Source organism: Stegodyphus dumicola, chromosome 1, assembly GCF_044657685.1.
Source record: "Stegodyphus dumicola isolate Sdum_Otavi_A_Nest chromosome 1, ASM4465768v1".
Lineage (NCBI taxonomy): Eukaryota > Metazoa > Arthropoda > Arachnida > Araneae > Eresidae > Stegodyphus > Stegodyphus dumicola.
The window spans coordinates 5188414-5214004 of record NC_140768.1 but is presented as its reverse complement, the minus strand read 5'-3'; the positions used below and the strand labels follow the sequence as shown (position 1 = coordinate 5214004).

At 33.2% G+C, this 25591-nt stretch overlaps 1 protein-coding gene and 1 non-coding gene across 3 annotated transcripts in view; one reads left to right on the top strand and one right to left on the bottom strand.

Annotated features, from left to right (window-relative positions):
- IKKbeta (inhibitor of nuclear factor kappa B kinase subunit beta) overlaps positions 1-16302 on the bottom strand; it is an 81753-nt gene extending 65451 nt beyond the window's left edge. The window contains exons 1-2 of one of the 2 annotated variants that reach the window (XM_085812419.1): positions 15926-16302; positions 10618-10733 (exon numbers count right to left, since the gene is read on the bottom strand). In XM_085812419.1, coding sequence (XP_085668545.1) covers positions 10618-10716 — 99 coding nt within the window. In that variant the 5' untranslated portion in view covers positions 10717-10733; positions 15926-16302. Of the gene's footprint in view, positions 1-10617; positions 10734-15522; positions 15893-15925 lie in introns of those variants that run through there. The other variant, XM_085812417.1, reaches the window with a different exon arrangement.
- TRNAK-UUU (transfer RNA lysine (anticodon UUU)) lies at positions 16224-16296 on the top strand. Its single transcript has one exon. It is a non-coding gene; the product is annotated as a tRNA-Lys (tRNA).
- Positions 16303-25591: the final 9289 nt, after the last annotated feature.

Here is a 25591-nt window from a genome sequence, read left to right as displayed (position 1 = left end):
TTTATTGAAGGCACAGACATGCAACATTTTTAGAATTTAGGACCTACAGACACTGCAATGGGTTACAAAATGCCCCTTAGTATACATAGGTCTGGGACTTTGTGCAGGAAAAAGGTATAAATATAATAAATAACTAATATAATTCAGGCTTAACTTTATCAGTGTATGAGAGAAGCAAAATAAAATCTTTAGTGTCTTTAGTCACCAACAGTGCATAGAGGACGCTAGTTAACCCCTTAACCTACGATTTAGATTCGAAGATGTTGGGCTGAAATTGTATACAAGCTAGCACAGCATTCGGGACATTTGCACAACTTGTGTAACACGCTAATCCGGGCAATCATAAACATGACGAATTATGCAATTTTTGAAGAAAGTATAGGCGAATAATTATTGATGATACATCCAATGACGATCAACTACCAGAGTCCTGGCTTTGGAAAGAAATAAAAAATAGTCCAAAAATTTGGGACTATACGATGACTCCTGGTATAAAAGAGAAAGCCTTATGTCAATTAAGAGGAAGTAGAGGAGAATTTGATATATTTAATCTAATATTTGATGACACATTTTGGAGCAATATTGTAACCGAAACGAATCAGTATACAGATCAAGTACGAGAAATTCCACATAGAACATCAGTGTAAAAAGTGTAAAGTTCCGTTACATGTACCAGAATGCTTTGAAATATATCATACCGTTACAGAATACTAATTTTGTATTTTGGAGTTTTGTATGAATTAACATTTTGTAATACTTGCGTCTACCACAATTATTGCATCAGACTGTAATTGCGTATCAAATATTCCACGTAATATTCACTTCTGGCCTGATCACCGTACGCGGTCTATGCCCGTGAAAGTTAGGTTTGGCCTGACCATCGTACGCAGGCTATGTCCGTGAAAGTTAGGTTTGGCCTGACCATCGTACGCAGGCTATGTCCGTGAAAGTTAGGTTTGGCCTGACCTTCATATGCAGTCTATGCCCGTGAAAGCTAGGTTTGGCCTGACCATCCTATGCGGGCTATGTCCGTCATTGTAGATTAAGGGGTTAAGCCATGAATGATAATAGCCACAAATTTAAAGGTTTTTTAAGATATCAAGAACAAAAAGTGAGATTTTTCAAATAGTGGAATTTGTAAAGAATTGTAGAGAAGTGATAATAAATGAAGATGATATAACATTCATTGCAATGACAATACCCTAATCATCAATCAACGGACAGTTGGCAAAATCTCTAGTATGGTTCTAAATCCCAAAAACATTCTTACTGACAAAGTGGCAAAGAGTTCTTGATAACAAAAAAATTTGACTGTGACATAATTTGAACAAATGCTGCTAAGTTACCGTAATTTCCGGAAGAAACGCAGTGGCGTTTATGTGTTTAAAACTTAAATTTTCAGCGGGTGCGGCGTTTCTACCCATGCGGCGTTTAGGTGCACTAAAAATAAAATATTTCCTATGATGGTCATTGTACATAGTTTGGATGGCCTTGGCATTATGCATAGACTGGTGCTGTTCCCACACAAAAGACCATCCAGTTGATTTTTGCGAATGTTATTTTGTTTACATTCTTTCCCTTGAACGGACCTACATGCCTTATTCACCCTAAACGAGATCTCAGAACAATAACATTCTTCCCCCTTTCAAATCAACATTCTCATCAGTTTGAATAGTCTCTCTCCTCCGCCATTCCATGAATCTTCCAGGACCCATCCTCTCCCCACCACTGCCTTTTCTGCAATTTTTTCCAAAGGCAGACACGACTCCACCTGCCTCGCAATAACGAACTCTGACATATTTCCCCTTCAGCATGAATGGATTTTTCTTGGCATTCTGCCAAATACAGATCCCATCAGTTTGGGTACAAGTACTTGTTGGATAGTTTTTAAGTAAGAAGAGAGCGGAAAATTTTTGAAAATAGAAGCTATACATTTCTTACCTTTAATTTATTTTTGAGTTATGGTTTCATTTCATGCATTTTTCTTAACTGGTATGTCATATATCAGGACTTAGGTTGAGTTTTTTCATCTATACAGCCCACGACGTCACGCGTAATTTAATCTATTGCGGCGTTTACACTGATGCGGCGATTCTGTGCAATTTTAATTTTTTTCCCGCCATTTTTCTCGAGTGCGGCGTTTACGCTGATGCGGCCTTTCTTCCGGAAATTACGGTACATGGGCATACAAAGTCCTTGAGGGAAATACACTGAAATCTTGCATTGCTACAAGTGAACAGTATATCATAAGCTTAAAAGTTGCATTGCATAAATTATAAGATTATTTACATCAGTTTCATAGAAACATAAGCTGTGCCAGATATAATAGAAGCTTTTAACAGACTATATGCAAGTATCAAAATAATAATTTACTGAAATATTTACATACTATTTACAATATTATGGTTTAGACAATGTGAATAAAATATGCATCTGAGAAGAGATGAATATACTAATGATTTAAAAATATGGAAAAATAAGAAATACAATGATGATTAAATCCTAAAAATTTTGATTTCAAATAATCACCAAAGTGATAAACCACTATCAACCAATAAGAAAAGGAAAAATATGATGTGACCAGCATATGACTTCATGTGAATTCTATTTTTTAAATAGTAACAAGCTTTAAGTAAAGTATCATTTCTGACTGAGAGTTTGTAAATATATTTGTTTTCATAGAAAAGTCTGCAAAATGAAATTTTAGATTATACAGTACAAAATTCGAACTTCCAGAGCATCAGCTACAAAATAAAATAATACCCCCCCCAAAAAAAAACTCCCCTGCCCTTACAAACAAACATAAAGATAGCAGGTGTGCCAGATATGCAACTAAGATTTCAGCGTGTCGCTGTTGGCTAGAGAGTGACACCATGGCCAATGACTATATATATTGATTGATATTGGGCCAGGATCACACTTTTGGCTTTTAAGTGATTGTCGGCAAGGGGTGATTAACACTTTCCTATCTGACGTAAGTAATAACTGAAGCCCCAATGTTGTCATGTCTACATGTCATCTTACTAAATTGAAAGTGATAATCTAAAATCTGGACATTCCCCAAATACCAAATCGCCGAAGTCTTGTGATCCCAGATCTCAGACTTTGTATTGCATTTTTTAAAGTATAATTGACCACACATAAAATATTTTTTCTAAATTTATATGAATATAATCAAATATTTATTTATTTTTATTAAAACTTGGATTTTAAATGGACAGTTCAATAACACATAATTAATTGGTTTTTGATTAAAGGAAATTAAGTGTTTATTAAATTATTTAGAATAAATACTTTGAAATGAATGCTATACTTTAATTTTCTTCAGTGTTACTTCTACAGTGTTGGCAAATCTAAATTCATTCTCATTTGCATGCATATTCCCACAACATTTAGGTATCGGTAAACAATGCTTGTTAGTTTTCATAATTATAGCTGCATAGTGTTCCAGGATCAGCAAGAAGTAAAGCAATATGTGATTTCGAATCCGCTGTCTGTTCTTGTGCCTCCATCATCAACAGTGCAAGAAAATAACAACTGCATTTTTCGGTAGAATGCTCACATTACGAAAGTTTTGAATTTCTGCAAATGATATATGATAATAAATATCATTCTTTTCTGTGGCTTGATTTATGATTTTCTGTGGCTTGATTATGATTATTAATTTTCTGTGGCTGAAGTACCATATCTAGATGTAACAGAAATAGCCTTTATATGTGCTGCATTATTTTAGATTAATTTTTTATTACACTGATTCTATATTTTCCCATGAAAATTTATTAAGAGCTCCATGAAAAGTATGACTTCCGGTTTTTCATACATATACAGTCAAAATCTAATAAATTGGTCTCAATCATGATTGCATATGCTTCACATTTATATATATGAGTTTTAAATATCAAATTTGAGAAGTTTTGAACTATATAGCAATATTTTTTTTCACAAAAATCTCTTCAAGAGCTTCTAGTAAAGCTTGTGGTTTATCAATTTCAGGCCCAAGCTCCCATTGATAAAAAATTGATAAAAAATGCTAAATCTGTAAAATTTTGATTTATATTTTAATATAGTATTTTCATTAAAAATTGTTAGAAGTAATTGTTACCAGAAGTGATAAATTCAAGTAAAGTACCACTTTCAGTCGACCAATTTTACCCAAAATCTAATCAATTCTTTATAGGATTGCAGAAAGCTTAAATATGGAAAATATAAATTTTTGGAATTTTGATGCAAGAAATATTGTGGACAGACAAAGAAAAAAAAAAAAAAAAAAAAAAAAAACTCCCCTGCCCTTACAAACAAACATAAAGAAAGCAGGTGTGCCAGATATGCAACTAAGATTTCAGCGTGGGATACAATGAATGAAGTTGTTGATGGTTTAGATGTGTTACAACAGAAAATAGAAAATTTTGGTTATACATTATGGGTTTATGCAGACTCACAGAAACTAGACTCATCAGCTAAACTCTGGTGGGAAAGACAGTTAAAGAAAAATGAAATTCCAAGGTTAGGTGAACTAACTGAATTTTCTGGAACATTATGGAAGGGCAATACAAAATAGTATATTGTCAGTGGCTAAGCGGTCTTAAAAGTAATAACAGAGTAAATACATTTATTGCAAACACCAAGTGCACTTACTTGCTAAGAAGATCACAATTTGTTAAAGTGCTAAAACTCTTTCAGTTAAATGTGCAGATATGAATACAACATGTAAAGGTTAGTCATTTATGTTTGGATTGTCTTTTGAAAGTGCATGAGGTTAAATATTGTAAAAATACACATAAATGCACTCAATGTAAGAAATAGATTGCACAGTGTACTGCATATCTAGAAGCTAGAAAGATCAAAATAGCAATCTTTTCCTTCTCTGCAAGCCACCCCATTTAAAACTTAAGAGCATTTGCAAGTTCAAAAGGACCTCCCAAATCTAATGTTTGTGCAAGTGCTTCAAATACTAAGCACAGTCAGATTTTATTCAGTTCTGCAGTGATTAAGGTTCTTAATACAAAGCAAGAGTTAGTAAAAATGCAGATGTTTGTTAGATACTGGAAGTTAAATGTCATTTATTACTACATAGTGTGCAGAAAGACTGGGTTTGAGCATGAAAGAGTAGTAACTGTGAGTAATGCAGAAGTTGATTTTATTTTGTACTCCTCATTTCAACAGTGACTTAAGAGTGTCCACTACCATTTTTGCAATGAAAAATATTAGTGGCAACCTTCCTTTTGTGTCTTTACTTGAAAATACTGGTGATAATTTTAATGATTTGGGTTTAGTTATTTTGTGAATCAAGCACAAACAAAAACATACTATCTTATCATTGTAGCAAAATCAATTGATCCTTTGGGTTGGATTGCATCTTTCATTATATCAACAAAAATTCTTCTTCAAGAATTCTGGAAATTTAAACTTGTCTGGGATGATTCAGTTCCAAAAGAAACTGGGGGAAAGTGGAGGATTATATGTTAAGAAATTCAACATTTAAATTCAATTCACATCTCTAGAAATATTCTTTTATCCAATTCTTTGAAGATTCAATTACATGGGTTTCGTAATGCACTGCAGAAAGGTTATGGTGCAGTTATTTATGTTAGATCACTTAATCATTCAAGTACATTAGCAACAGATCATTTTTCATTACACAAAAATGAAATTATCAACAAGGGCTTTTTGTGATGAGTACTATGAAAAGCCAACCCAGTAGAAAGATGATGCATATGCAAATATCAGCATCACAATGTCAGAGAGAACATCAGACCACAAGAGAAGTCAGTGTGCAACAGTGCAAGGCAACTTAAAAAGATGAAAGGAAGGGGCATTTTCAGGCATTCTTCTGCAAGTGAAAGTGAGACTGTACGTGCAGTATGGCTATAAGAAAACAACAGGACATTTTAGTACATGGTAGTATGATTGGCAAGCTTGGAGAGAAGACACAGTTTGATATGTTGCCTAGAGTCTGGAATTAATAAAAGTGTTATTCCACGAGCTTGGAAAGCTTTCCAAACGACAAGTACAGCTGTAAGAAAGGTTGGTGGTGGTTGGCCAAGGGAAATGACAGTGACTGATGCCCAATATATTGCTGTGCAGGCAAAAAGAAATCGAAACCAGACAGGGAGCAACATGTTCAGTAGTTGCACATGGATGAGAAGTATCCTAGTTTACTGTTCCCAGAAGACTTCATAAAAATGGCCTTTTCGCCCGCTATCCTGATCGCTACTCACTACTGACAGCAATCCATCATCGGCACAGTTTATAGTGGTATAGAAAACACAAAGACCTCATCAATGGAGTGACGTTCTCCTTATGGATGAGAGTCATTTCAGTGTAGCATCAGTGTGGCAATTCTTGGCATCAGTTAATATGGAGAGAGGTAGGGATATGCTTTCATCCTACTAATATCAGAGAGAGACCTTTTGGGGTGGTTCTCTGGCATGCTTGTATGGGAAGGCATTATGATGAATGGTTGGATGGAGCTCCACATTTTTGACAGAGACTCACTGATGACATGCCCTCTCCCAAATGTGTTTTTTCTGGGTGCTATTGTTCCCAACTTTGTTTTTATGGTTGATAACAAAGGCCACACAGGATTCAGCTTTGAATCATGAATCCTGTATGGAATGATGTTGAGATGCCTGGAAAGTGAAGTTATACACAGGGATTGGCCAGCAATCCCCTAATTTAAACTCCATTGAACATGTGTGGGATACTTTAGTGAACATCTGGAGCCATCAGCTTGACATTTGGAGAATACAGTCAAAAGTCGTTAATTCGGACACCCATAATTCGGAATGATCTATAATCCGGACCTCAAAACTAAAAACTTTCTGCGCATGCGCCGCGTTGACACATGCGCATAGGCGTCTGCGCGTAAGACCTTTTACGACTGCGCATATGAGTGTGCGCAAGTGCAGAATACGTTTTCGCGTGCGCGTTTTATGTATAATGGACGTATAAGCTAAAATTATCTAATTATCTATTTCAGTTAATGTTGATGATTGCGTTGTTCCTTAATTTTCGAATTGAATCCGGCTTATTATTTTTTGCAGACTGTAAGAGCAATTTTATAAAAGTAAGCTTAAACTTTCGATTATATCAAATAGAATTTCCGATATATATTTGTTAATATGTAAAGGATCTAAAGCGAAAGTATGTTTTGAAATCCGAAATCTGTTTATCAATTTCACGCTGCTCGGCGGGGGGAACGCCGCGACGTAATGAATTGGAAGTTGATCTGTCAACACTATCCTTATCTTCAGCGCAGATGTTTTTATTTTATTTGGCTTATAATTTTTTTACCAAATGTAGTACTTCATCTCGATATGCTCCGTCTTTGATATGATTTAAAACAAGTTCCTCGTCGTTATAATTCGCTTCCGATAGCGAAGAAAAGTGACAGAGGTTATTGAAAACGAAAAAATTTCGATTGACAAATTAGTCGGTGTTCTCGACACAGCAGTTATAGGACTTGAACAGCGGAACTTTGTAACTGAACAAGAAATTATGTCTGTTTAATAGAATTAAAGAGAAAGTATTATCACATGAAACGAAGCAAAACTTAAACAACTTACATTGAAAGAAATGTTTAATAAAGTAAAGAAATAAATATTAAGCTTTTTCTTTTTGAAAATTTTGATACCCTTTAGATCATAATTGTTCTTTATTTCATAAATTACGGTTTCATATTTTTAATTTTAGAATTTCTGCATGCCATCTTACGAGATTTAAACTGATGATCTATAATCCGGAAAAATCGATAATCCGGAATCGCCGAAGTCCCGACGAGTCCGGATTAACGACTTTTGACTGTACTAGACAACTGAAAGAAATGCTCCTTGAAGAATAAGAATGCTTACCTCAAGAACTGTTAGACAATCCAGTACCGAATATCAACAAATGGGACAAGGCAACCATTGCAGTTAGTGGGCATCATATTGCCTACTAAGGCTCTGTGGTTTGTTATTCTCACTCTTGGTCAGACAGTTTTCTGTAACAATGCCATTTTGTCAATAAAGCTTTCTTCAATTCACTCTATACCATATGTATCCTATTAATTTTTTTGCCACTACAATTTTCTCATCCTTTCAGTACTACATTGAGCCTCTGCCTCTATCTGATGTCTCTCAGTTGATTTTTTGCAGAATTATGACCAAAATTAGAAAAGTTGCCTAAGTTTTGCACAATAGTGTATTTATGTAAAACTGCTGATAGCACAAACTCGATTTGCTACAATTAGAATTGTGTGCTGCTGTTTTGTAAACACACTTTAACAAGCAGTCAGAAGTGCATTACAAATGAAAATTCATTTCATACATGCGTGGAGTTATTTAAGTATTGTGTTATCTTGGCTAATGTCTGAACCTAACAAATGGCAAATGTTTGTCACAGAAATTCAGTCTGCTGTTCCAGCCAAAAATTTTAATTGCATTCAAGAATAGGAATATCTGGCAGATTGCATTTTATAGGGACTTCGTCTAGTTGATTTGGTAGTTCATAAACTTTGATGAACTGCTTTAGATTGATTAAAGTCAAGAAAAATTCCAGTTTCCCAGAAAATTTAAAACTGTGAGAAAGCAATGGAAAAAGAACATATACATACTTCATAGAAGAGTTATGTGTGATTTCAAAGATATCATCTTCTGTAAAACTGCAAAAAGTGATCACGTGGTATCTGAAATTTATTAACAATGTCAGATTGCGATTGTCTAGAAGAAATTCCGAACTTCTAATTATGAAGAGTTCGAATACAGCATATTATGTTGTGTTAACCTGAATCTAAATGTATTAAGGCACAGAAACTGTTATCTGCAAATTCTCCCATTCTCAATTTATACTTACAAGGATAGTGTATTGAGAGTTGGTGGTAGGTCATAAAGTGCTAATTTAAAATTCTGTCAGAAGCATCCACCTATTTTACCAGCTATGAGAAACATGCTTTAACAAAACATACTTTATAATACAGTAAAAGTCCGTATTCCGGACTCGTCGGGACTTCAGCGATTCCGGATTAAGGGCTTTTCTGGATTATAGATCATCAATTTAAATCTGGTAACATGGCATGCAGAATTTATACAGTTAAAAATATGAAACCATAATTTATGAAATAAAGAGCAATTATGATCTAAAGGGTATCAAAATTTACACACACACAGAAAAAAAAAGCTTAATATTTATTTGTTTACTTTATTAAACATTTCTTTGTAAGTTGTTTCGTTTTTTTTGTGCTAAACGCGCATGCATAAACATTAAACATGCATGCATAAACACATTATGTGCATGCGTAGAGCATACAAAACAAAAAAAAAAAACAAAAAAAAATAACAGTTTGTGGCTTTGAGGTTCGGATTATAGATCATTTCGGATAATGGACGTTCGAATTACAGACTTTGTACTGTATTTTTTATGAAAAATTTTTACATGTAGGTGCTCAGTTATTGTTATATAGACAAAAGTTGTTAATTCGGACATCCATAATTCGGAATGATCTACAATCCGGACCTCAAAGCTAGAAACTTTCTGTGCATTCGCATAGGCGTTTACACGTGCGCGCAAGACCTTTACGGCTGCGAATATGTGTATGCACATGCACATAATACGTTTACGCATGTGCGTTTAATGTATAACGGACGGTATAAGCTAAGCTAAAATTAGCTAATTCAGTTAATGTTGCAGATTGCGTTGTTCCTTAATCTTCGAATTCGATCCGGCTTATTATTTTTTGCAGACTGTTAGAGCAATTTTATAAAAGTAAGCTTGAACTTCTGATTATGTCAAATAGAATTTCCAATGCTGGAGCTCCCAAAGGATCTACAAAGTGAAAGTATGTTTCGATATCCATCAAACAAAAAGTGGAATTGCTGCAAGTGGGGGGGGGACGCTGTGGCACACAATGAATTGGAAGTTGATCTGTCAGCACTATCCTTATCTTCAGGGCAGATGTTTTTATTTTATTTGGCTTATAATTAATTACTAAATGTAGTATTTCATCTCGATGTACTTCGTCTTTGATATGATTTAAATAAAGTTCCTCGTCATTATAATTCGCTTCCAATAGTGAAGAAAGTGACCCAGAGGTTATTGAAAATGAAAAAATTTCGATTGACAAATTAGTCGGTATTCTCGACACAGCAATTATAGGACTTGAACAGCGGAACTTTGTAACTACACAAGAAATTATGTCTGTTTAATAGAATTAAAGAGAAAGTATTATCACATGAAACGAAGCAACTTAAGCCCCGACGAGTCCGGATTAACGACTTTTGACTGTATCATGTTAATAGTGCTTTGGCCATTAAATGGTAAATCGCTTTGTAGAAAAGTTTTGTATGAATGTATTTCTTATGTCAAGGCAAGCCAATTGGCACTAAAAAAGTTTCAACTGCCAGTTTTACTATGGAATGCAGAGTGCAGTTTAACCAAAACTAAGAAAGAGAAGGAATGAAGAAAAATCTGGCATAAACATATGTGGAGCTGCCAAAATCTTTTAAGTGTTTAAAGGGGCTTTTAAAGTCTTAATCGGGCCTTAGTAGTGGTCACTGTATATTAAAATGTATTATATGGCCCAAACATAGCAGTTCTGAATTTTGAAATTGGAGGTGCAGATAACAGAAGAGTATTATTTACCTTATTACGCCAAAGTACTACATAACCAAAGCCACCAGCTCCAAGAACCCTCTCTTTTTTCCAGCATCCTATTTCTTCCACTGGATCACCAGGATCCATTGAGTTTAATGAAATAACTAAAATTTCATTAAGATAAATATTAATTTATATTTTTATTACATAAAAGTAAAACATTCCGGTAATTTTCTGTTTTGCCGGCGCATGCGATAAAGTCGCCAATAATGATACAACTGATGCCAAGTGCAATATTCTCGCTGGTAACCTTTTACGCCTCATCTTCAAAACAATTTCTTATCAGATTGATTATTTCTTTCAATACTGGCATACAATTACATAGAATTTTTACCAGATATTTCAGTTTTATGCCCTAAGGCCATTCATGGTAATTAAGTCAACTAGTATGCAATCACACCACTTACCTGAAGGCAAAGTCAAGAGTTAAAATTCATCAATTCTAATGAGAATGCACTAGCGAAGTACAGCACTGCTATTTTAATTTCTGACTAAACTATTCGTATGTATTGAAATAATTCTTGCATTTAAACTTGTATTCCAAATTAAGATCTAACTTGAAATTAATGTAGATAATTACTGAGAGATTTAAATTTTTGTAGAGTAGTTTACGCGAGATGAGATCACTTGGGGTTACGTAATATGAACCGGCGAATCAGGATGTTGAAACATAAAAGCATAGTAAATTCTCAAATTAATGTCTTTTTACAAATTTATTGGCTTTTTAAAAAATTTTAAACAATATTAAAATGTGTGGTACAACTCTAATATACGCCCTAATTTCACCAAATGTGGCGATATGTGTTCTGCGCTGGTTTTTGGCGCGATTGCGTGTTCTATGGGAACCTTGTTGACGTTGAAAAATCTTTCGCTGGAGCTTGTTGGTTCGCCTCTGTGTCTGAGAAGATGGGAGGGAAAGATAAAATGGTAGTTGTTGAATTGAAGTTCGGCAAAAGGAAATATGATTGTGGCTATCCTGTTGAGGGGTAGTGGGTATTTGGAAGTGTGGAAAGAGGGTCTGGGAGATTATTTTTAATGGCAGTGCATGATAGAAGTAGGGATTTGTAATTTTATTTATTTGTGAATCATAGTATAAATTTTCTGGATAGTGTGTCTGGCTGTCGTGTATATACGATAGTGATTACGTGGCGGCATGTTAAAGGCGGTATGAAATTTATATTTCTGCTATTCGAAAACGCATTAATTCATGGTAAGTGCATTTTATTTTATCCTTGTTCTTATTTTGTAGAATGTTATGTTCATTGGTTCTTTAGTATGAATTTCTGCCGTTATTGTTGTTTTTTTAAATTGTTTGAAATTTATTTTAGTTTATTTTGTTGTTCAGTGTCTAGACTGTACAATTCGTAGATTAGTTGCCTTGAACTAAAAAGCATCAGCTTTGTATAATAAACTTTATTGCTATTCTAAAACATAAAATTCTTTAAGAGAAAAATTGCCTGCAGCGCAGTGCGGCTAAGAACGCTATTCTACTGAAACATAAACATGAACAACTGTTGCCACTCACACAAACTTAATAGTAAATAAAGCACGTTGCCAGTCACAAGATTATTGCAAAAATCATAACATAAAATTAAGCAGTGAGGAAATAAAATATACAAAGAAAAAAAGAAATGCAAATATTAAATATGCATCCAACATAGATGTAGAAATGCAAATATTAAATATGCATCCAACATAGAAGTTGAAACAGAACGCTGTGTACATGGTATTATTTGAAATTTATTGTTGTTATGTTATATTATTAAAGCAAGGAGTGTAGATCTTAGATTCCTTCCTTGCCTAAATTGTGCAATTCGTAGAATTTTTTTAAAGTTTAAACAGGATGCTGTGTACATGGTATTCTTTGAAATTTATTGTTGTTATGTTAATTTATTAAAGCGAGGTGTGCGTATTTTGTAGATTCGTTCGTTGCCTACATTGTGCAATTCGTAGATTTTTTTTTAAGTTAAAACATGTCGCTGTGTACATGGATTCTTGTCAAATATTTTTGGTTAGAAACTTTACGTTTTTGCTATCTAAATTTTTTGTTTTTGTTTCGGATTTTGTAGCTAAATTGTATGTTCAAAATGCAGTTTTTGCATGTGCGAAAACCGCGTTTTTGGAGACATTTTAGGCTAAAAGTTCAAAATGTAGACAAAAAATTTTGATAGTAATATAGCAGCGTGAAGTTTCTCGCCAAAAATATTTGGCGAGAAATTTGGCGACTTGAGGGCGCATATCAGAGTAGTTCCAAATGTGTATGCCCTCAAAATAAAAAATTCTTAAAACTAACATTTGTTAACATTTTTAATGTGTATACTTGTATACAGCATATTGTTGCCAATAAAGTCTGCTTGGTGAGATTTGCGCCGGCAAAACAGAAAAGTACCAACATTCCTTCATTTTAATAATAATTCTAGCTAACAATTCTAAATATCAAAGCTGAATAAAATTTAATAACTATTATTCATAAAATCACTTTATGGTGCACTTCAAAAGCAAAAATGTATATACAATTTGAAATATAATAAAAATTGTTCATTAATGTACAGAACATCTTATTATTTCCAGAAACTTACTTTACTTATTCAGAAAATAATAACTTTTAAATTTATATTTTATAGAACCACACCTTAAACAAACGATTTACATATGAATATCAAATGCAAGTAGAATTCAATAGCAGTTTTCAGTTGGTTTCCATTGGTTTAGAAATAAATATTGATATTTTTAGCTGAATATTTGAACTATTATGGCATAATGAAACCTTATTACAAAATTTTAAAGATTTCTGTATTACTTCTGGGATGATTTAATACCAAAGTTAACACTCTAATCTCAAGGAAATAAAATTATTTTATTCAAAGCTATAATAATTAAAAAAAGGTATACCTATATATAATCACATTTAACCCTCAACCATTTTCACATTTTTGAATAGGTCACAGAACAGATTTATATTCTCCTACAGTAGAATATATGCGTTAAAAAATATAGATTCATGAGGACATGTTTGAAGAAACAGGACAGTAATCAATTTATTATTATTATTATACATCTAATATTTTCAGTTAAAACTTAGAGAATTTGGAAAATAAATAAACTCACTATTTTATATTCAGCTTTTACTCACTATTTTATAATCAGTGGCTGACATCTGTTTTTGGACACCTGTATTTTTAAAATTTATTTGCAAAGATCTTGTGCTGAATATTCAAACATAAACAACTCCAAATTATTTCCTGGAATATTATTTTTCTTTTGCTACTGTTATTTTACTCTTGCCATGATAGTTACAAAAAATATCATCTAAATATTCTTTGCAATAAAATAATTTATTCCAAAAATGTTAATCAGTAACTCGTATGTAAATTGCTTTAACCTGCATGCAAGTAACTTTAAAAAAAAAAAAAAAAAAATACTGAAAACTGTTAATCAGAGTTCATACACATTTCTGCACACAGAAATTAAGGACCATTAATGAAAAAAAATTCAGGACCTATGAGTAAACGCGAACTGAATAAATTCAATTAAAAATATTAGCGATGCCTGCATTTCACATTTGTAATACCATCCTAAAAATAAAATAGATCCATAAGTAGTATGTATTATTACTAAACATGAATTAACATAATTATTAATAAGTTTGAAAATGAAATAAACTTTAAGTAATTGATCAAGTAGCATTAAATATTTTACACTTATAATAGTTGGGCATATTTGAAAGAAGTGACATTTACATTTTACTAACTTTATGTAACTTTTTTTTTTATGTCTCATAATGTCACATATTTGGTCAGGCTAGCGGTTTAGTAAGTAGCAGGTTGATTTTATGTCAAATGGCATAGGTTAAAATGAGAAGTATCATAATCAGCAAAATTCATAACAAAAGTTAATAATTTAATAATTAATTTCTGTTTAAATTTAATACCAATTTATTTCCGTATATCACGTTTAACCTGTTAGTTTTACATCTACATGCTTATTATCTGTGAATTTTTACTACCATATGCTTAATATATTGTTTAGTCTGCTAACTAGAATTTACATGCACTAAAAATCACGTTTACAAAGTATCACATTTACGGCTCGCCTCAAGCGTCGATGAAACGCGAGCTTGGCGAGTAAAAATGGAACGGCGCCAACGGGTTCTCTGCGGATGAAAACCCGTCCCATATTCAAAGTGAACATGACAAGCTGCTACAAATTGAAAATATTGAAATTTAACAATTTGTGATTTTTAAAATGATAAAGTTATTAAAATATTTAAAAGAAAGAAATTGCATTGATGTAATGCATTTAACTAGCTTTAGTGTATTAAAATGACAGAAATTGAGTAAAATGTTTAAAACACACTGGAGCCTAGACCACAATTTAAAAGCTAACATGAAAAAAATGGAGATTTAGTCTCTGAAAAATTAACACTGTAAATTTTGCAGCAGATTTAGAAGGGTGGACTGCAAAAAAAAGTTAAGTCTGTTTGATAACTGCATGCTTTTATTAAATATAAATTGTTAGTTCAAAGTGTCATACTTATGCGAGTTCATATTCAGAATTTTCTGGATACACTATCATTATCACAAAAATGTTTCTAATAACTTTTCAAAAACAAGCAGCTCTTAAAAAAGATCACCAACGGTATGAAAAGCAAAGTCATTTCACTAACATTTACAAATAAAACTGAAAAAACAAATGTCTGAAAAAAAAGGTGAGCCACTGTATTATATTACAATTTGGTCGTCATATTGCCTTACTCAAATTTGATTACATTTCAATATTTGCTTTCTAAACAAAAGTAAACTTACTTTGTTTATATTACAACATATACAACAAAATAAATATGTTAAATAATACAACAAATCAAATCTTCAAATAAGCATTTTAAAATATTACTTGTTATTTTCGATCGAAACAATTATCCAAATTAGTTAATGAAATCATGCATTAACTTTTCAGTACTACATAGATATGACAAATAATCCATGTTTTGCTTTACGTCAAATCTAACAGCACATTTCGAACAACTTTAACTCCTTTATGGAAAAGCAGAACACTTTTTTCTGCAGCGGAAGTCCAAAAGTTCATTATTTTCACAATATTTTAATCTCTAGCAGATAACGAGTGCGATTACCTGCGGCTTATAGGTAGTACGTATCCAATCAAAGCCAATTTGATATATAGAAAAAGGAAATACACATCTTATTAATCGAACAGTTTCTCGACACTTAAATTTTAACACATAATTAGCAAAGTTGAAAAATAATATCAATGAAACCAACCATGAAATTGCACTCACATTTATTGCTTGCTTAGATTACCATATACCATCTCTGGATTATAAAAAGACAATCAGGAGATGCAATATAGATTAAAACTGACTTTACGGAACACCACTTAACCGGATGCTTAATGAACATTGCATCATTTCCGCTTTCAAAACTTCAACGCTGTTGCAATTTAAGTAACCATTTAAATTTAGATCCTAGAACTGAGAAATATCGCCTAGAAATTTAATAGAAATTAAATAAATAAAGAAAATACAAACATTTAAATTAACTTATTATTTGAATTAGTATTTGAAGACCGATTCCAGAGCCCGGATAGCTCAGTCGGTAGAGCGTTAGGCTTTTAACCTAACGGTCCAGGGTTCGAGTCCCTGTTCGGGCGGTGTACTTTTTGCACCCATTCCTGAACCAATTATTGAATACTAACAAAATAAAACCGATCGTCTGCTTTTAGGTTTCTTTCAGAAATAAGAAGTGATATTACTTAAAAAAAAAAAAAAGAAAAAGAAAAAAAATAATAATATATATATATATATAGCGATAAATAGAAATAATATAATGAAATTAAATGCTCAGTAATTGATTTCGATTATTAACGAAAATTTTATCATTTAGAAAAATCATCTGTTCTTAAAAGCATATGCGCCTTAGAATCGAAGAAATATAGGATTAAATCTTCATGACTAAATTTTGTGATGATCAAAGGCAGAATTTAATTAGTTTGTTAACTGATACAACTCTTGAGAATACTGCGGAATTACCAGCTAAATAGCATGGTTATCCTCAAGCAGAGTCGTAGCTAGGGTTTTCAGCGCCCAGGGACAACAGAAGATTTCGCGCCCCCTACTGCTTGCCAAGAATGGAAAACATTTAATTCTAAAATGTCGTAACATCAGTTTGGCGCCCCTTGGATTCTGCGCCGGGGGACAGATGCCCCCCTCTAGCTACGCCCCTGTCCTCAAGTGCATTTTATGGGACTTTTCTCCATGTCTTTATGTCTTAAATGATAAAAGCATGTTACTTATTTCTTATTTTTTCTTAATATGTGTTACAATTTTATAATGCATCTAAAAATGATAATTTTTGCAAATATTTACATAGTTTAACCAAGAAAAAGATGTTTATATTAAAGACGTTTGCTTATTATATCATTCTCGACTATAAAATATATTATTTATCTTCATTGTGTTTTATAATATGCAGAAGTAAAAGCTTACGAAACATACACATGCATACGAAAAGTTTAGCTTTCACTTTGATCTCTGGATGACAACTTTACAATTTTTAAATACTTATAGTGACTTAGGCATTCTACTATTATTTTAAGCATAACTGTATTTTAAAGAGCATAGATTCGATGTTTTTCACCCCTATCGGATGGTTTCTTGCAAGTCATGAAAGTATTGGTGTGTGATACGGAAAACGTTACAGGACTGTTTTTCGTAACATATTAATTTACATACAACATTTCTATCCATACTTTTAATCATATTTGCTGCATAATATTATATAGAAAATACTCTGAAATTATTCACATTTTAGAACTGTAAATTATACCGTAGAAATCTATACGTTTAAAAGACTTCTTGAACAACAGCAGATAACAAAAAAATGATAAGTACGGATTAAATGTATACACAATCTATCACTAGATGGCGACACCATACTGAATGAGCTGTTAACGATGGGCTTCCGTAGAATATCCTGTTTCGCTGCTTAAAATATTTATATACATATAAAAGTTTAGATTTCTTTCAATTTCTTAAAATTAGACGTATAGAAAGCTAAATAGTAAAAAATCTACTAATTTAAAATTTTTTATCTCTCTCTTTTTAAAATGATAAAATCGGCAGTAATCAACAGTGGCGGCTGGGTGTGCTGTTTCAAAAAAATTTAACCTTTGTTTTAAAATTGTCTAAAAGGAAAGAAACATTTATAAAAATAAAATTTATTTTGAAACTTCATGAAATCTTACAAGAAAAAAATTAAACATTTCTTAATTAACTTAACCAAAATTGTTACAGTTCAGTGTTTGTCTATTCATTTAAAAATGAAATCCATTCTTCTTGTTTTAATTTGCACGAAAAGATCAGTAATTTTCTCCTTGATCTCTGGATGACAACTGAGGAAATTTTTCTTTATTGAAAGCCATGCAAGCGCATTTAGTCTTTCCGAATTCCTAGTGCTTCTTAGAAAAGTTTTCATTCCTTTCAATGTTGAAAAGCAGCGTTTTGCCTCTGATGTAGTCATGAGAACTCTCAAGAGAATTTTTATCAGCTTCGTAATTTCACTAAGAACATCATCTAGATTATTTTCGAAGATTTCATTAGCTCAATTAATTTTCAGTATTCATGGATATCAGACCTACAACAGAATACTTTTAGCTCAGTTTCAAGCTTTTTTTTTTTTTTTTTTTTTTTTTTTTGTCGTCAATTATTGGATATGCTTCAGTGGTCAGTACTATTTCTTCTGTAGAATGCTCATTCCTAAAACTAGCGAAACATTTCTTGTTTAACAATTTAGCAGCTGCTAAGTGTTTAGTGGAAGAATATCTGTGCATCATATCAATACATAATTATAAAGTCACATATTTCCTTAGCTTCTGCCATCAGTGTCTTTCAGAAATTCTCACAGTACTTTGAAATTCTTAATTCTAAAATAGCAGTTTTGAAATTTGTTATATATTCGTTAACTTTAAACACATTAATTTCTCTGGATTGCATTTAGTTGTATATTATTTCAACATGAGGCATCTGATAAAAAAAGCTCTAACCAAAACTTGAAATTAGCACCATTCAGATATTTTAAAATTCCTGTTGCTTTTGCAATAGGAACAATTGTTTCATTTGTTGTTGTTTTGCATTTGATGTTGATTGAATTTCAGTAAGGCAATTTTTTAAAGGTTGCAAATTTTCATGAACTCTATTTATGGTCCGTATGATGAAGTTCCTCCTTGTGGAGAAATACCACACGCGTGGAGTAAAAAGAAATCACGTTTCCAACAACATGCCAGAATTTCGGCACTGCAAGAGCGACAGTGGTATTCTCTCTGCCTGATTCGCGTGCTGCTTTCTGTGTACGCATGCGCAGAACAGCCAAACACTACGTCGCTCGAACTGTGAAGCGCGCAGTTCCAAAGACTTTCGTACGTTTCTCACAAAGTGGGGTATGGCTACTAACATTAAGCTTAAGGATTATGTATAAAGTATAAAGAAAAAAAGTAAAAGTATAAAGAAAGAATTAAAGACTAAAGGGTATTAAATATTAAAAATAATAATAACGGGAAATAGGAGGTGCTGCAGTTCCACAGTGCTTATTACAAGTCGCCACTGGTAATCAATTCTAGAACTACTAGCAGTAGAACTACTTTTAAGCAACAGAAAAACTGAACACAGTGGGAGAGTTCTTCGGCGGTTATTTATTTCAGTAATTAATGACCTAATAGTTTCTTAAAAACTGTAAATTTTCTATAAATAAATTAATTTTTTTTTAAATGAGAATCATAAGTAGATTAAAATAGACACATGGTATATATTCAATTAATTAATTTCATATTACTGAGAGAGAGATTTAATTGCAAGGGAGTTTTAGTAATAAAATTATTATTTGTTGTAACAGATTAATATTTATGAGAATTATGTAACCGATAAAAATTTGTCTGCGGTATGCAGCTATCAACTATAATAAGCCAAATACATTTTTAATACATTTTCTAATTCAAACAGATTTTTCCTATCAAAATGTTTTGTGATCAGAAAAAGTATTTCATAGAATATCTGCGGAAAGTTTCATGAAATTAGTATTGTAATATTTTATGTTTACATTTGTTTTGTAACAGAAAACTTGAAAAAAAAAAAAAAAAAAAATTAAGTTTCTCAAAAAATAGGTATCATGTAAATGCAGACAAACTTTAAAATAAAGTTATAAAATTTTTTTGAAAAATTTCATCATAATTAACAATTAGAACATAACCTTAATATATCTCATTTATCCTTGCTCTATTAACATTTCATTTACATTAAACTGAACCAAAACTGAACTTAGTCTCTCTTTGAATGAGGTAGAAACATTTATCATTGGAATGGAAAATCTGTAAACAATTCAAGGCGAATAACATACATCAACGATGACCCTTCAGAGCCTCACCACCAAGTTCTGCCAATTTCTTTATTGGTAAACGTTTACTTTCTCTTCATAAAGTGTCTGGTCAGTTTAAAGTTGATGATACTGTTTTTATACGTGGCCATGGCTTCCCTAGGAATTCGTGGACAACAGGTTGTAGAGACATTAGGTAATTTTTGGAAGCAGGCCAGACGAAAAATTAGCAATGCCTTCGCCGGGAATCGAACCACGGTCCTCTGGAATACCGGCCCAGCGGGCAGAACCACTTCACCACGAAGGCACGCTAGAAAGGCGGGAGAAATACCATATAAGGTAAGATAATAAAAACTTATCTTCGCAGAGATGGTCAGATTCTGTTTTGTCTCATGAACACTCTAACATATAACTTAAAGAGATCAGTGCATTTGCTGTACAAACTTGAAGTATATAATTATCAGTAAAGCAACTGTGTAATAATGTGACTTTGTTGTGTTACATACATCACATTTTATAGGTATCTTTATTGATTATTGTTAAATGCGATTTTTTTAGGTTGCATGAGTATCGTTAATTTTGATTTCGGTATATGTGATTCATATGCCATATTTAGCAATCAACTTTATAAGTTGATTTAATGTGTTTAAACATCACTTGATTGTTATTTACAATTTGATGTTGTAAAAATAGTATTGAAAATTCTGTGGTTGGTTTAGTACGAGTAATATTGGTTTATTATGTATATTCGGTTTTGTGAACTTAAGAGTTCACATGGTGGAGGGGGGGGGAGTGTTGAACTTTAGACTGGTGAAGAGTGTGAAAATAGATGGCGCTGTTTCGAGGTGGAGTGAATGTAAACACGAAAAAGTTTGGAAATTAGAATCTGCGCAAGAAGATTTTAATGCGCAGTTTATCGTTTTTATTTGCACCCAGATGGGGCGAATGCGCAGATTTTAATGCGCAGTTTACCGTTTTTATTTGCCCCAGTTGGGGCGTTTCATGAAAATGTATTGCAGAGTTGAGTTATGCGCAGATTTTAATGCGCAGTTTATTGTTTTTATTTGCACCCAGTTAGAGCGTTTTATGAAGTTGTTTGCATAAAAATTTGCGCATACGCCCATCTGGGTGCAAATAAAAACGATAAACTGCGCATTAAATTATGCGCATAACTCTGCAATACATCTTCATAAAACGCCCTAACTGGGTGCAAATAAAAACGCCCCAACTGGGTGCAAATAAAAACGATAAACTGCGCATAATTTTACTCTTAAAACAACTTCATAAAACGTCCTAATTGGGTGCAAATAAAAAACGCCCCATCTGGGTGCAAATAAAAACGATAAACTGCGCATTGAAATCCGCGCATACGCCCCATCTGGGTGCAAGTAAAAACGATAAACTGCGCAATAAAATCTGCGCATAACTCTGCGATACATCTTCATAAATCGCCCCAACTGGGTGCAAATAAAAACGATAAACTGAGCATTAAAATCTGCGCATAACTTTACTCTGCAAAACAATTTCATAAAACGCCCTAACTGGGTGCAAATAAAAAACGCCCCAACTGGGTGCAAATAAAAACGATAAACTGCGCATTAGAATCTGCGCATGACTTTACTCCGCAAAACATCTTCATAAAACGCCCCAACTGGGTGCAAATAAAAACGATAAACTGCGCATTAAAATCTGCGCATAATTTTACTCTGCAAAACAACTTCATAAAACGCCTTAACTGGGTGCAAAGAAAAAACGTCCCAACCGGGTGCAAATAAAAACGATAAACTGCGCATTAAAATCTGCGCATAATTTTACTCTTAAAACAACATAATAAAACGCCCTAACTGGGTGCAAATAAAAACACCCTAACTGGGTGCAAATAAAAATGATAAACTGCGCATACGCCCCATCTGGGTGCAAATAAAAACGATAAACTGCACATTAAAATCAGCGCATAATTTTACTCTGCAAAACAACTTCATAAAACGCCCTAACTGGGTGCAAATAAAAAACGCCCCAATTGGGTGCAAATAAAAAAGATAAACTGCGCATTAGAATCTGCGCATAACTTTACTCTGGAAAAGAACTTCATAAAAAGCCCTAAGTGGGTGCAAATAAAAAACGCCCCGACAGGGTGCAAATAAAAACGATAAACTGCGCATTAAAATCTGCGCGTAATTTTACTCTTAAAACCACTTCATAAAACGCCCTAACTGGGTGCAAATTAAAACGCCTCTACTGGGTGCAAATAAAAACGATAAACTGCGCATTAAAATTTGCGCATACTCCCCATCTGGGTACAAGTAAAAACGATAAACTGCGCAATAAAATCTGCGCATAACTCTGCGATACATCTTCATAAATCGCCCCAACTGGGTGCAAATAAAAACGATAAACTGAGCATTAAAATCTGCGCATAACTTTACTCTGCAAAACAACTTCATAAAACGCCCTAACTGGGTGCAAATAAAAACAATAAACTGCGCATTAAAATTGCGCATAATTTTACTCAGGAATACAACTTCATAAAACGCCCTAACTGGGTGCAAATAAAAAAACGCCCCAACTGGGTGCAAATAAAAACGATAAACTGCGCATTAAAAATCTGCGCATAATTTTACTCTGCAAAACAACTTCATAAAACGCTCTAACTGGGCACAAATAAAAACGACCCAACTAGGTGCAAATAAAAACGATAAACTGGCATTAAAATCTGCGCATAACTTTACTCTGCAAAACAACTTTATAAAACGCTCTAACTGTGTGCTGAAAAAACGATAAACTGCGCATAATTTTACTCTGCAAAGCTACTTTATAAAACGCTCTAACTGGGTGCAAATAAAAGCGCCCTATTTGGGTGGAAATAAAATCGATAAACTGCGCATTAAAACCAGTGCATAATTTTACTCTGCGAAACAACTTCATGAAACGCCCTGACTGGGTTCAAGGATAAACGCCCCAACTGGCTGCAAATAAAAACGATAAACTGCGCATTAAAACCTGCGCAGAATTTTACTCTGCAAAAGAACTTCATAAAACGCACTAACTGGATGCAAATAAAAACGATAAACTGCGCATTAAAATCTGGGCATAACTTTACTCTGCAAAACAACTGCATGAAAACTCTGCAAACAACGCCCTAACTGGGTTCAGAGAAAAACGTTCCAACTGGGTGCAAATAAAAACGATAAATCGCGCATTAAACCTGCGCAGAATTTTACTCTGCAAAACAAAAACATATTTGGATTTAAAGGCATTAAAGTGATCACCACGAAATTCAAACCAAACAAAAACAAAAACAAAATAATAATAATAATAATACAGGACCATATTTGGTGGCAACAATTTGAAATGTGATTCGCTATTCAACGCAAAAAAAAAAAAAAAAAAAAAAAAAAAAAAAAACTGAAAGGTTTCAGATTTTAAATTACGCCCAAAAGGGCATTTTTTTTTAACATTTTCTCTGTTACCTTTATTTATTAAATCTCACGTTCTTTGCAATTAAACCATAAAATTCAGGTCAACAGCAATACCGCAAAATAGTTTTAAAATGAATTAGAATTTAGAATTTCCGATACGCAGTCTCCCGAATTGGATATAAAAATGTTTTTCTCTACAACGTTGCCATCCCTGGCTTTGAAATCGTTGAATTTGTTAATCAAAAGTTCGTTAAAGTTTCACAAAATATGAAATCGATAATAAAACATATTTCAAATTTGGGCTTCCACATGCCAATATTCTCAGTAGGATTACGTCATTCAAAATTCGATGGCCCTATGTACCGTCGTTTTATCACAATGCGAGAAATATACATACATTAATGTAGAGTTTTCATTATTTAATTTCTTCAAATACTCTAACGTTGTGTGGCAACAGTTTGAAAAGTCAAACGGACGTTTATAGTGAGCCAATGCAAAATCGCGAAACGAAAACAGTAGTTCTTCAGGGACAAAGCCCCTTTGGACTAAAAAAACTTATGATTGAGTGAGTTTAATAAGAAATTCTCAAAAGAAAGTGACAATGAGCCAATTTTTAAATACTAATTCTTCTGAGCGCACCTTGTTATTAAGTTGTTAGTATTTTTCCCTGGTGTGAGCTTTCTTTGAAAATTCTTTGCTATTTTTAGTGGTATCAAAAAATTCACTACAATTTAGTTCATATTTAATTTAGAAGCTTAGTACAGGGTTGCCACGTTACCCCGGAACACTGGAAAAAGTCAGGGAATTCGAAAATTGACCAAAAAAAGCGATTTTTGTGCCGACGTCGGAAGAGGTAACTTTTTTGGCGAATTGTGTATCACGTGAGCCTCATTCGGGCAGCTGGCATAGAGCCAATTTACGCCGCTCCAATTTGATTGTCTTTTAGAATGGCAAAGCAAGTTTCCCACAACTTTTGGTTTCCAGCAACCTCAAGAATCGAGAGAAACGCATGTGCAATGCATAAACTAAAGAATTTACATGTTCTCGTATAAAACAAAATTGGTTAAATCTACGGTACCATGCGGTACCATAAATACGGTACCATGGAGGTTAGAATCAAAGAATATGTATTGTAAAGAACCTCTCTGCAACAGACGTGGCTCCATTCCATAATAGAGGGAAACAGCTACGCATGCGCGATATATCTGCCGCCAAAGTTTGAAACCGGTGTCGAAGCTCGAAGATCACTTATCAAGAGTTCATAAAATGAATATCGTTTAAAATTTCTTTAAATTCTAAAGGAAAAGAAAATATTTTTTGGCGCAAGTAAATTAATTCATGGATTAGTTATTTTAAAAGAAAAAAAAAAAAAAAAGAAAAGAAAAGAAACTACGAAAATTTGTTTTTAAAGTTATTGCGAAAAATCCAAGAAGAAACGTTCTTCATAAAACGTTTCTTGGATTTTTCGCAATAATTTAAAAACGGATTTTCGTAGTTTTCTTTTTTGGATTGGATTAGGATTATTCAATTATGGCAAAGCACACAAGAGCTATCTGCCTAAAGGGAGGGATGCCTTCCTGGAGGACTTTCTAAGGGAAACTGACTCGTATACACGTTACACATGGGGGAAAACCACGAAAACTCCCATGCAGCCGCCCCGTTCGTGGGATTCGAACCTCGGACCGAACTACCAGTGTTCAGCGACTTTACCACTCGGCCGCTGGTGGGCTTTACAAAATATGAAATCGATAATAAAACAAATTCCAAATTTGAAATTTGGGCTTTCAGATGCCCCTGTTCGCATGGCTCTAATGCGAGAAACATTAATGCAAATTCTTCATTATTAAATTTCTTCAAATATAATTCAGGGCAATAATATTTGGTGGCAACAGTTTGAAAAGTGATATAGCCATTTATAGTGTTTCGACGCAAAACGAAAACAATAGTCCCTCAGGGACAAAAAGCCCCTTTGGACTAAAAATTTAAAAGAATCATTTTTCTAAAGCAATCCGAGACGGCTATTAAAGTTGCCGCAGCTCTTAGAAGGGCTAACAATTGGTTTTATTTTTTACCCTTTTTCAGATTATAGCAGGGTTTCTCAACTAGGGACAATGAAATCAGCCTGTAAGAACTTATCTGATTTTGAAATAACCAGTTTTGTTT